This window comes from Lampetra fluviatilis, chromosome 62, assembly GCF_964198595.1.
Source record: "Lampetra fluviatilis chromosome 62, kcLamFluv1.1, whole genome shotgun sequence".
NCBI lineage: Eukaryota > Metazoa > Chordata > Hyperoartia > Petromyzontiformes > Petromyzontidae > Lampetra > Lampetra fluviatilis.
Genome location: NC_136336.1, coordinates 4,004,570 through 4,017,436, shown reverse-complemented (window position 1 = coordinate 4,017,436; position 12,867 = coordinate 4,004,570). Strand labels below are relative to the sequence as shown.

The 12,867-nt window shown below is 59.4% G+C and overlaps 1 protein-coding gene across 1 annotated transcript in view; it reads right to left on the bottom strand.

The window, feature by feature from the left end:
- Positions 1-12,867, bottom strand: part of LOC144951392 (uncharacterized) — a 54,864-nt gene that overhangs the window by 10,010 nt on the left and 31,987 nt on the right. Inside the window, exons 3-5 of the mRNA XM_078881631.1 lie at positions 5,746-5,826; positions 1,025-1,168; positions 106-300 (exon numbers count right to left, since the gene is read on the bottom strand). Of these exons, the coding sequence (XP_078737757.1) occupies positions 106-300; positions 1,025-1,168; positions 5,746-5,826 (420 nt within the window). The remainder of the gene's footprint in view (positions 1-105; positions 301-1,024; positions 1,169-5,745; positions 5,827-12,867) is intronic.

Sequence of the window (12,867 nt, the reverse complement as noted above, 5' to 3'; positions counted from 1 at the left end):
AGGGGGGGGGTAGAGAGAGAGAGAGGGTTAGAGAGGCGGCTAGAGCGAGAGAGAGCGAGAGGGGGGTAGAGAGAGAGAGGGGGGGTCCCCTGCGTTGCCACTCACCCGCGGGGAGTCGTGGCACCACGCCTCCTGCACGAACACTCGCTCAATCTCCTGGTTCAGCGCCTCCACGCTGGCGCGCAGACGCGGCAGCACCCCCTTGCCCAGGGTGGGGGCCGTGGCCGCCCCCCCGCCGCTCCCGCCGGGCATGCTGGGAAACCCCGCCAGGGCGACGGCCACCGGCTTCGGCATCGCCACCTGCGGTGTGCGGACGCGGCACCGTCCGTGAGAGCTCAACGCCGACGCGTCTCCAGGTGTGGGACGACTCCAACGTTGGGACGTCAACACGCACGGCGCAAGTTGCGCACCCGCCAGTTGTGAAGCACGCAAATGCATCCAGCCCCACCCCCCTCTGCCCCCCCCCCCCCCCCCCGGCGCACTATAGGGTCAGGCGAGAACGGTAAATGGCGCGCAAAGCCAAATGTAAAGATCCCCCGTGAAGCCTGTAACAGACTGTTGGGGCAAGTGCTGTTAGCGAGTAGCAACTTATGAAGGCCGGAACGGCACACGAGGGGGGTGTGGGTGGCCAGCACCACGCCCGGGCGCCTTCGTCTCCCCAGTGACGATGTTTACACCAAACCAGGTAGTCATTTGAGGCCGAGTCGACCTAGGGGAGGGCCAGGACAGGTTCAGACAATCGTCACCGGTGTTGGCCGCGAGCGTCAATCGAACCCGTGTCGCCAGGTGTTTGTAGCGCAGTGATGTTGACAACAACTCCGCCACCGCTCCACACGACAACAAACACAACAACGGCGGTGACGGTGACGTCACCACGGTGCTCGTGCCAGGCCAGGTGCACTTTTGAGGGCCACGTGAAGAGGGGCAGGTCATAAAGTGCCGTGCCATGCAAACAAGCATTCCGCCCTCCGGCGCGGCCATCGCGAGCCGTCTGGGGCGCTCCGGCCCTCCACGGGGCACGCACCAGCGGCTGGGCGCCGACAGTTGGTGGCGGTGGCGGCGCGGTGAGCCCGGTGAGCCCGGCGAGCCCGGCGAGCAGCGGAGAGACGGCCTCCCGCTCCAGGCCGCTCTGCTTGCTCCGCTGCAGCTGCTGTCGCAGCTTGGCGATCTGTGGGTGACAGAGCGAGGTGGGGGGGGGTGAAATGGGGGCAGGGTGGGGGGAGTTGGGGGCGGGGGGAGTTGGGGGCGGGGGGAGTTGGGGGCGGGGGGGAGTTGGGGGCGGGGGGGAGTTGGGGGCGGGGGGGAGTTGGGGGCGGGGGGAGATGGGGGCGGGGGGAGTTGGGGGCGGGGGGAGTTGGGGGCGGGGGGAGATGGGGGCGGGGGGAGTTGGGGGCGGGGGGAGATGGGGGCGGGGGGAGTTGGGGGCGGGGGGAGTTGGGGGCGGGGGGAGTTGGGGGCGGGGGGAGTTGGGGGCGGGGGGAGTTGGGGGCGGGGGGAGATGGGGGCGGGGGGAGTTGGGGGCGGGGGGAGTTGGGGGCGGGGGGAGTTGGGGGCGGGGGGAGTTGGGGGCGGGGGGAGTTGGGGGCGGGGGGAGTTGGGGGCGGGGGGAGTTGGGGGCGGGGGGAGTTGGGGGCGGGGGGGAGTTGGGGGCGGGGGGGAGTTGGGGGCGGGGGGGAGTTGGGGGCGGGGGGGAGTTGGGGGCGGGGGGAGATGGGGGCGGGGGGAGTTGGGGGCGGGGGGGAGTTGGGGGCGGGGGGGAGTTGGGGGCGGGGGGGAGTTGGGGGCGGGGGGGAGTTGGGGGCGGGGGGAGGAGAAGTTGGGGCAGAGGGGGGGGACGTGGGGCGGCAGGGGGAGAGAAGTGGGGGGCAGTCAGCAGACACTCCCGCCAAGTGGGGCGGTGACGTCACCGCGCCGCTTGTGCCAGGCTAGGTGCGTGCACCTCGAGGCCACGTGAAGAGTCGATGGCTCGCTGCTGACAGGAGGTCACGGGACAGACCCAGTTGCTGTTTATTAACTGACCGAGATAACTGGCAAATGCACCACCCGTGCTCCCCACTGTGCAGACTTATCCAAGCGTGTACGACGACACGCAACGTCGTATCTGTATACACACGTACACACGCAAGCCGATGCACAGAGACACCCCAACACACCCACACAAACGCAGACGTACACACTCACATACCACAAAGACTGTGACGAAGATCCCCTCCCGTGTAGCCTGAACAGACTGTAGGGGCAAGTGCTGTTAGCGAGCACCTATGAAGGCCGGCACGGTACACGAGGGGGTGGTTGGCCAGCACCACGCCCGGTCGCCTTTGTCTCCCCTGTGGCGATGTTTACACACTGCACCAGGTACTCATTTGAGGCTGAGTCGCCCTCGGGAAGGCCCAGGACCGGTTCAGATAATCGTCACCGGTGTTGGCCGTGAGCGGGAATCGAACCCGGGTCGCCGAGTTCATAGCGCAGCCCGCTAAACCACTACACTACCGCTCCCACGTACACACACACACCCACACACACATACCCAGCCACCCTCAGTGAAAGGTTAGGACTCCCCAAAGGCTGAATTAGACCAGCGCAGGCTGATCCATGTGAAACAGGAACTTCTCTGCAAGGTGAGCATGCATTGGGCCTGTCTGCATGTACAGCCGTCAGCCTGTCTGCATGCTCACCTGGCTACCTGTACGTCTGCCTGGAAGCTTGTCGACCTGCAAGCTTTCCCGGGTTGTCCACTCTCCGCCTGCCTGCGCTACGAACGTGCATGGCTGTGCGTGGGGGGCATTGTGACCAGCAACCAAGTCATGATGACACAAACCCCAGCGCAACCACACTCGGCCCCTTCATGCACCGCTCACTCCATACGCAAAGTTCAAAGGTTCCCGGTATAGCCTTAACAGACTGTTGGGGCAAGTGCTGTTAGCGAGCACCTACGAAGGCCGGCACGGCACACGAGGGGGTGGATGGCCAGCAACACGCCCGACCGCCTTTGTCTCCCCAGTGGCGATGTTTACACAGTCGACCTAGGTAAGGCCTAGGACCGGTTCAGATAATCGTCACTGGTGTTGGCCGTGGGCGGGAATCGAACCCGGGTCGCCAGGTTCGTAGTGCAGCGTAGCGCTAACCGTTGCACCACCGCTCCCCACTCACCCCACACACACGATACCACCCACGTATTACACACGCCACTCCCCATCGGGGTAAACCACGATACTCACCGTCTAGACGCCGCTCACCATGTACAACGACTCTAATCAGCATCCACACGCACCACACTCCCCACCCTACACTCACCACCTACGGCAAAGCTACGCCTCTGCTCTATGCGAGCGAGTGCGCGGGTAGTCGTGTTGTAGGTGAGCGAGTGGGTGGGTAGGTAGGCGTGCTGTAGGCGAGTGGGTAGGAAGGTGCGTATGTAGATGAGCGAGTGGGTAGCAAGGCCGGAAGCTGGGTATGCGAGTAATTGTGTACGTAGGCGAGTGGGTAGGGTCGGTTGGTAGCTGGGTAGGTTGTTACCGTAAGCAGGCTGGTGGGCACGCGAGTTGGTGACTCGGTAGGCAGGCGAATGCGTGTGTGGGCAAGTTGGTATGTGGGCTGGTGTGTAGGTGGGAAGGTGGGTAGGTGGGTAGTTAGCTTGATAGGTGTATAGTCGGCACAAACGCAAGTACTAGGTGAGAAGACAGCTCAAGGGTTATACTGGTAGGAACGTCCTGGTTACACCAGCCCACAGGGGATTATTGTGTCCGTCGTGCAGGGAGGGGCTGGGTGGGGAGGGAGGGGCTGGGTGGGGAGGGGAGGGTGGCGAGGGGCTGGGTGGTGAGGGTGGGGCTGGGTGGGGAGGGGAGGGTGGGTAGGGGCTGGGTGGGGAGGGGAGGGGCTGGGTGGGGAGGGTAGGGTAGGGAGGGTGGGGCTGGGTCGGGTGGGGAGGGGCTGGGTGGGGAGGGAGGGGCTGGGTGGGGAGGGTGGGGAGAGTGGGGCTGGGTGGGGAGGGGAGGGTGGTGAGGGGCTGGGTGGGGAGGGGCTGGGTGGGAAGGGTGGGGCTGGGTGGGGGGGGGCTGGTCACCCTGTGGTGCCCTTATAAAACTCAACGTTTAACCTACTCACGCCGGCTTGTGCCCGCCCTCACAGTCGGGCATATTTGCGGAATACACCACGCCGCCGTTGACCCTGGCCATTGATCGTTACTACCAGCTCCCTCCGCAGGAATGTGTTTTATGTGTGTGGGTAGGTAGCGAGGTGGGCAGGTAAGTACATAGGTGTAATGTATGTCGAACGTCTTTCGCACCGTACTTAGCGAAGCGTGCTAAATCGGAGGTGCGGGGGAGGGAAGGACAAACTAAAGCACAAAGAAAGTCCTAAAGAAATGAGTTTTCAATCTAGACCAGGGGTGGGGAACCTTTTTTCTGCCAAGGGCCATTTGGATATTTATAACATCATTCGCGGGCCACACAGAATTATCAACTTAAAAATTAGCCTGTTATTGAATTTCGAGTCCCGCCTGCGGTTGCTTTTGGCAGGGCCAGACCAAATGATTTCGCGGGCCTCATACAGCCCGCAGGACGGACGTTCCCCACCCCTGATCTAGCCGATGATTTAATAGTGCATAGCTCCAGTGGCTTCGTAATAATCGGATGTAAGAGCGTTCCAGACGGCTGCAGAATCGCATGCGACAGCTTGCTGTGTGTATACAGGTGGGCAGGTGAGTAGGTAGGTGGGCAGGTGAGTAGGTAGGTGGGCAGGTGAGGAGGTAGGTGGGCAGGTGAGGGGGTAGGTGGGCAGGTGAGTGGGTAGGTGGGTAGGTAGGTGGGCAGGTGAGTGGGTAGGTGGGTAGGTAGGTGGGCAGGTGAGTGGGTAGGTGAGCAGGTGAGTGGGTAGGTGGGCAGGTGAGTGGGTAGGTGGGCAGGTGAGTGGGTAGGTGGGCAGGTGAGTAAGTAGGTGGGCAGGTGAGAAGGTAGGTGGGCAGGTGAGTGGGTAGGTGGGCACGTGGGGGGGTAGGTGGGCAGGTGAGGGGGTAGGTGGGCAGGTGAGTGGGTAGGTGGGCACGTGGGGGGGTAGGTGGGCAGGTGAGGGGGTAGGTGGGCAGGTGAGTGGGTAGGTGGGCACGTGGGGGGGTAGGTGGGCAGGTGAGGGGGTAGGTGGGCAGGTGAGTGGGTAGGTGGGCAGGTGTGTAGGTAGGTGAGTAGGTAGGCGAGTAGATAGGTGGGCAGGTGAGAAGGTAGGTGGGCAGGTGAGGGGGTAGGTGGGCAGGTGAGTAGGTAGGTGGGCAGGTGAGTGGGTAGGTGGGCAGGTGAGTGGGTAGGTGGGCAGGTGAGGGGGTAGGTGGGCAAGTGGATAGGTAGGTGGGCAGGTGGGTGGGCAGGTAAGTTGGTAGGTGGGCAGGTGAGGGGGTAGGTGGGCAGGTAAGTTGGTAGGTGGGCAGGTGAGTAGGTAGGTGGGCATGTAGGTGGGCAGGTGAGTAGGTAAGTGGGCAGGTGAGTAGGTAGGTGGGCAGGTGGATAGGTAGGTGGGCAGGTGGGCAGGTGAGTAGGTAGATGGGCAGGTGAGTGGGTAGGTGAGTAGTTAAGTAGGTAGGTGGGCAGGTGAGGGGGTAGGTGGGCAGGTGAGTAGGTAGATGGGCAGGTGAGTGGGTAGGTGAGTAGTTAAGTAGGTAGGTGGGCAGGTGAGGGGGTAGGTGGGCAGGTGAGTGGGTAGGTGGGCAGGTGAGTACGTAGGCAGGCAGGTGAGTAGGTAGGTGGGCGGCCTCACCTCTTTGCGCTGCTCGCTGCTCTCCCACAGTGGGGCCCTGCGGTGCGGGTCCCAGCTCTCGTCGGCCCAGGCCCTCGGGGTCTGCACGCGGACGCAGGCAGACGCACGAAGTGGGGGCATGGGGGGGTGACGCCACCGCCACCACTGTCTGACCCCACCGCCCCCCCCCCCCACCACTTACTGGCCATCTGCGAAAACGAGCCTCACGGCTCGTTGGATTTCTCCGGGATAAATAAATCACGAGTTCCGTTCATTCCGATTCTGAAAAGCAAACCGGCACGCGCTGGCTGTGTGTGTGTGTCAGAGGTCGCAATCGGGTACCCGATATCCGTACCCTACCCGATACCCGGCTACCCGTACCGGGTACGGGTAGCCGTTTGAGACCCTGGTGTGGCCGGGTACGGGTAGGCCGTGCGTCACTGGTGAGTCACCGTTTGTCACTCATTTCCCAACGTCTTGTCTCTTCTCACAATTCAAGTTCCTAGAATCAACCCACCCGTGCCTGCAACATTGCTTCATCCCAGAGGTCGCAATCGGGCACCCGTACCATACCCGGCCGGGTACGGGTAGCCGGGTATCGGGTAGGGTACGGGTACTCGTTTGCGACCCTGGTGCGGCCGGGTATGGGTAAGGAATCAAAACCCGTTTACGACCTCTGGCCGCCGCAACTCCGTCACACGGACGATGCACGTGGCGCCGTGCGCACTGCCCGGCCGCTCCGGCGGTTTGAGTCGGTCGCGTGTAGGCTCTAGGTCCCAACGATGAAATCGATTTGAAATCGATTTCAAATCGAAAATCGTAATTTGAAACAGTGCGATTAGCAAATCGCAAAAGGCTGCGATTTTTGTTTGCGATTTGAAGAGTCCGATTAATTTCTTATTGGAATTGTTTTATTTTGTTATTATTATAACTTCATTTATTTAACTTAACAATTGTTCTATGTTTGATTGTGCTGTTTCGATTAAAACACTTTAATAAATACATATTGGGAGCAATTGATATATTTTAAGTTCTCAGAAGGGGGGGGGGGGGGGGGGGGCGCGGGCGAAGTAAAATTCAGCCCGTCAAGCCTCGCAACCCCGGCGGGGAGTTATGATCACAAACTATCCGACGCTCTCCCGACGTCAGGACCGACCGCCCGCCCGCGTGCGCACAGGGGCTTGCTTCCGGCCACCAATCACACACACATACACACACACAGACAGCGCGTTGCCTAAGATGGCAAACCGTACAAAGGCCGACGTTCCGGGCGACGGCCCTTATTTGCATGTCGCGTCAAAGGCGGGTGGCGCGCGTTCGTTCGAACGCATGTTGGCGCGCGTTACGTAACGCCAGACATTTAGCGCGGAGTTTCCTGCGCGTTAAATCTATTTATTTATTAATCGGGAGGCACTCATCCCAGCGCCTCCGGTGGCTGCCGAGGTCACGTGATCGCTACGCCCAACGTGATTGACGGGGCATTAAAACCGCGACCCGACCACTCACGGGATGGGGTAAAGCGTGGGTATGGTCCACACGCCCCCCTCTCTCCCCCTCTCGAGAGACGCCCCCTCCCTCCCTCTCCCCCCCCCCCTCCCTCCCAGGGCGTGTTGAGACTCGCCGGCCACCGCACCACTCCAGGGATGGGGGGAAGCAGCTCTCTCAACCCCTACAACACTACCACCACTCCACCACCAACACCACCACCACTACCACCACCACCACCACTCCTCCTCCCTCCTCCACCACTACCACTCAACCACCACCACCACCACTCAACCACCACCACCACTCAACCACCACCACCACCCCTCCACCACCACCACCGCCCCTCCTCCACCACCACCACCGCCCCTCCACCACCACCACCGCCCCACCACCACCACCACCCCTCCACCACCACCACCACCACCACCCCTCCACCACCACCACCACCAACCCCGCTGCATGACCCCAACATGGTTCTGAGAAATAAATTGACGGGTGGTAATAATGAACGTCGATATTTTCAAGCCAATTGTCCATTGTGCGAGGTATCCCCCCCCCTACCCGCTTGCTAGCAAACCGCAAGCGAATTTAAAACCAAAAACACACAGTGAAGTCAACGGACGCTCTGCGCTTGACGCAATTTGTTCGCACTGGCCGGTAACTTGGCCACCACATTGTCAACGACGAGCGAGTTTAGAAAAGGTCTCGTATAAGCGCGCCAAGCCATCAAATTGATTTAAATTGCATCGTAGCTATTTTATGTTTAACACGCAGCATTGCTTGCGCGACCAATATTACTCGTAATCAAGGTTTTTGGGTGAGATCGAGCAAGTATAATTATTGTGTCGTAACCCTCCACCACCCGACACGGCCAATCAGCAAGGCAAATCGCCCGATGACGCTGGATGTAACTAGCAGCGAAACGTCGCGGTACCTCAAATTGTAAATGTTTGCGGATTTACTCTGCAACACACCAGTGGGCTGAAGTAGTACACTACACTATACTCTACATTACACTATACTATACACTACACTCTACATTACACTATACTACACTATACACTACACTACACTCTACATTACACTATACACTATACACTACACTACACTCTACATTACACTATACACTATATTACACTATACTATACACTACACTCTACACTACACTATACTCTACATTACACTATACACTACACTACACTCTACATTACACTATACACTATATTACACTATACACTATACTAGTTAAATACTTGGCGTTTTGTTAACGTGACAAATCCCCTACCAATTGGCTGTGTCGGGTGGTGGAGGGTTACGACATAACATTTAAACTTCTGCGATCTAACCCAAAAAACACCTTTGTTACGAAGAGCTATTTTACATTGGCGCGTTCATACAGTACGTCAATCTTCACAAACGACTCTCACGATAGAATTTCACAACATTAATAAATCACCTCGCACACCCCCCCCCCCTCCCCCCGGGACATTGCAGGCGGCACACGGCACACGCGAGCAGGCGAGTGGAGGGGCTGTGGCCTTCATCGTTATTTTTAGAGACATCTCGAGAGGGAGCCGAGGCCGACACCAGGATTGTTAAAGCATCCACGTCTCTGGTGACACGGCCATTGTGACCCCCCCCACCTCCTCATCCGCCCTCCCCCCCCCCGGTGCTCGTTAGCGCCGCTGAATCGCGGAACCGCGCCGATCCGGTGGGCCCAGCGGACCCACCGCCGGCACCATTGCCGTAGCGACCGAGATCGACGAGCCGCCGATTGAACAGGCGCCGCGACGGTCGGCCGGTGCTCAACCACCGGGCGAGCAAAGCGGCGGCCGAGCCCCCCGAGGTGTACCGTGACCCCCCCCCCACACCCCCCCCCAGGCCGACTAATTACTCTCCATCTCTCTCGCTCCGGACAATCATCTTCACATTTCGGCGACGTTAAAAACCGAAGCGGGCGAGTTTCAGATTGAAGTATGGAGTTTTACGGATTATTTCAGATTTACATTTTTTGGGGGGGGGGGGGATTTTCAGAGCGTTTCCACGTCGTGTCCGTGTGACGCGACGGCGGCCACGACAACGATGGTGACGACGATGGCGACGACCGTGACCATGGCGATGATTGCGATGACGACGACCGTGACCATGGCGATGATTGCGATGACGACGACCGTGACCATGGCGACGAAGGTGACGATCTCAATGACAACCGTGACGACGGTGACCGCAATGGCGGCGACGATCGCAATGACGACGACGACCGTGACCATGGCGACGACGCCCGTGACCATGGCGACGATCGCAATGACAACGACGACCGTGACCATGGCGACGACGCCCGTGACCATGGCGACGATCGCAATGAAAACGACGACAGTGACCATGGCGACAATCGCAATTACGACGACGACCGTGACCATGGCGACGACGCCCGTGACCATGGCGACGATCGCGATGACGACGATGATGACGACGATGATGGCGACGATGGCGCCAGGTGCCCTACCCGGCGTGCGTGCGACGTCAATCCGAAACAAAATCACCGTGCAGAACGGTCCGAAACTTCGTATTTCAGGGCGGATTTTCAGGAATTTTTGTTTTTGTTTTGGAACGGTCAGAAAATCGTGAGCGCATCACCAGTCACTAACGAGTGCATTGGGCTGGGATCATCTCACTTGGTAGCTCCGCTCCAGCGGTCAACCGACTTCCCACTCAGTGGTAGAGTTCCAAGTCGGATATAGAAACCATTTAAATGTCATACTATTTGCTTAATTTCACCAGGTAAGGCTCCACTGAGCTATGCAGCTCTTTTAGAAGCGACCTGGCCATCACGAATGACAGCTCAACGAAGAGGATATCGTCATCACGTGGAATTTACAGCAGCAGCAAAATTCTCTGAACACGTGACGCCGATTTCAAAATGCGCGGGGAAAAGAAAAACGCAGGACCCGGGAGAAAAATCCACACGCAACCTCCAAATATATACAGCTGGCGTCACAGGATCGGGGTCGAACTCATGACCTCCTCCTGCATACCAGACAAGGAAGTTAACATCGCCACCGTCGCACCCCTAGCAAGGCGAATATATAACAAGGCGCAGGCAGACATGCAGAAAGATCCCATCTCTAAACATCTACAGGAAATTACAGCAAAACCAAAACACACAGATCCCCCCTGTAGCCTGTAACAGACTGTTGGGGCAAGTGCTGTTAGCGAGCGGCACCTATGAAGGCCGGCACGGCACACGAGGGGGTGGGTGGCCAGCACCACGCCCGACCGCCTTTGTCTCCCCAAGGGCGATGTTTACACTTAGTAATTTGAGGCCGAGTCGACCTAGGGGAGTCCCAGGACAGCTACCGATAACCGTCACTGGTGGTGGAAGTGAGCGGGAACCGAACTCGGGTCGCAGGTCCGTAACGCGTCGCGCTAACCGCTACGTCACCGCGATACCACACACGCACGCACACGCACGCACACGCACGCACACACGCACGCACACGCACGCACACACACACACGCACGCACGCACACACACACACGCACGCACCACACAGACACACGCACACGCACGCACACGCACGCACACACGCACACACACGCACACACACGCACACACACGCGCACACACGCGCACACACGCGCACGCACACCACACAGACAGCCGTGCCACACTCACACACGCGGACACACCACACAGACAGCCGTGCCACACACACAGACAGCCGTGCCACACACACACGCACGCGGACACACCACACAGACAGCGTGCCACACACACACGCACGCGGACAGCCGTGCCACACACACACGCACATGGACACAACACAGACAGCCGTGCCACACACACGCACCACACAGACAGCCGTGCCACACACACACACCACACAGACAGCCGTGCCACACACACACTCACACGCACACACACGCACACACGCGGACACACCACAGACAGCCGTGCCACACACACACACACTCACACGCACACACACGCACACACCACACAGACAGCCGTGCCACACACACACACACACTGACAGCCGTGCCACACGCACACGCACATGGACACACCACACAGACAGCCGTGCCACACACACACACGATGCACTGGGTGCGGTGGGGGCGGCCAATCCATCAGGGCGGCAATGTGACGGTTGGACACGTGGCGATGCCCTCTTCTGCTCGTTCTTATGCAATGCCCCCACCCAGCCCCTACCCCCCCCCCCCGATCGAGATCCGAACTCGTGGCTCTTTGGCTTTCGAGCCGGACGCCCGGACCGCAGGCAGCGGGTAACCCCCTCACCCACCCACCCACCGCCCTCTCCCCCCCCAGCACCAATGGCACCACCGCTTTTTCCGCGGATCAGAGGAAGTTCACTCCGGGAAAACAAGACCTTGACCCGGTGGTGTCGTTAAAGTTTCGCTCGTTGCTCGCGCTCGCACCTCGTGCGCGTCGCCAACTTTGCCAATCCAAGACGGGGGGGGGGGGGGGACAAAGGTGCATCTCTTTCTCACCAACCCCCCCACCCCAACCCCCTTCCCCCAACTCCCCCACGACGCCCTCCTAGAGACACGAGCTCAATTCCTAGCAAGCAAACCGCCAGAGCCACGCACTTTCACATCATCTCGACCGAACACTCATTTATTGCAAAAACTGCTTTGCGCGCGTCAAGTTTGCCGTCCTTCCCCCCCCCCTCCGCCCGCCCGCCCGCACCTCCGATCAACGCGGTAGCGGCAGTTGCGTTATACTCTTTGGTTCTTTCGGTAAAGTCCGTATAAAGAGAAAATAATAAATTACATTATTTTCTCTTTATGCGTGACTTTACCGAAAGAACCAAAGAGTAATTTTCCTGCAGTCACGAAAGCTCCAAATTAAGTAAGTTGCGTTACACAACGACACAAACTCGCCCGTGCCTCCCAGCTGCCGGATTGAGGAGAGAATTAAGCGGCCGTGCTCAAAGGGCACTTTTGTCTTCCCACAGCGAGCAACGCCCTGTAAGGGGTGGCTGGTGGTGGTGGTGGGGGGTGGAGGGTCAAGTGCTTATGTAATAATCCCACACGCAGGCACGGACCGCGCAGGAGGGAAACGCCGCGGCGAGAGGCACGTGGCCACGCAAAGTCGTCCTGTGCCTCCGTCTTGGGGCACGCCGCTGTGCCGAGGAGATGCCACCTCGCCTGGCGCGCACGCGAGGTCGTGGGTTCGATCCCGACCCCTGCTGTGTATTTGGAGTTTGCGTGCGTCTCTCTCTCCCCCAGTGGTCGCGCTGATTTTACTCCGGGTCCTCCGGTTTTTCCCCCTCCACATTTAGAATCGACGTCACGCTTTTTTTTAGAGTACTTGGCTGCTGTCAACTTCCACACGACGACGATAAACCACCACGTGGTTGAGCTTCTCATTTGTGACGGTCACTTCTGAAAAATAGCTGAACAGCTCGGTTTTACCTGGTAAAAATAAAAAAGTTAGTTTCTAGTTTTAACTTATTGGGAGGTGAAATGTGGGAAGCAGTTTCCTCCTGGGGGGCCCACGGCTGGAGGTCCCTCGATCCCCCCCCTGCCCCCCCCCCATTCTGGACAGCCGTGGGGGAAAGCAGCAGCAGCCGGACTGCGGTGGCAAGCGCACAAAACAACCACGCCCCGATCATCATCCAGCGAGCTAAC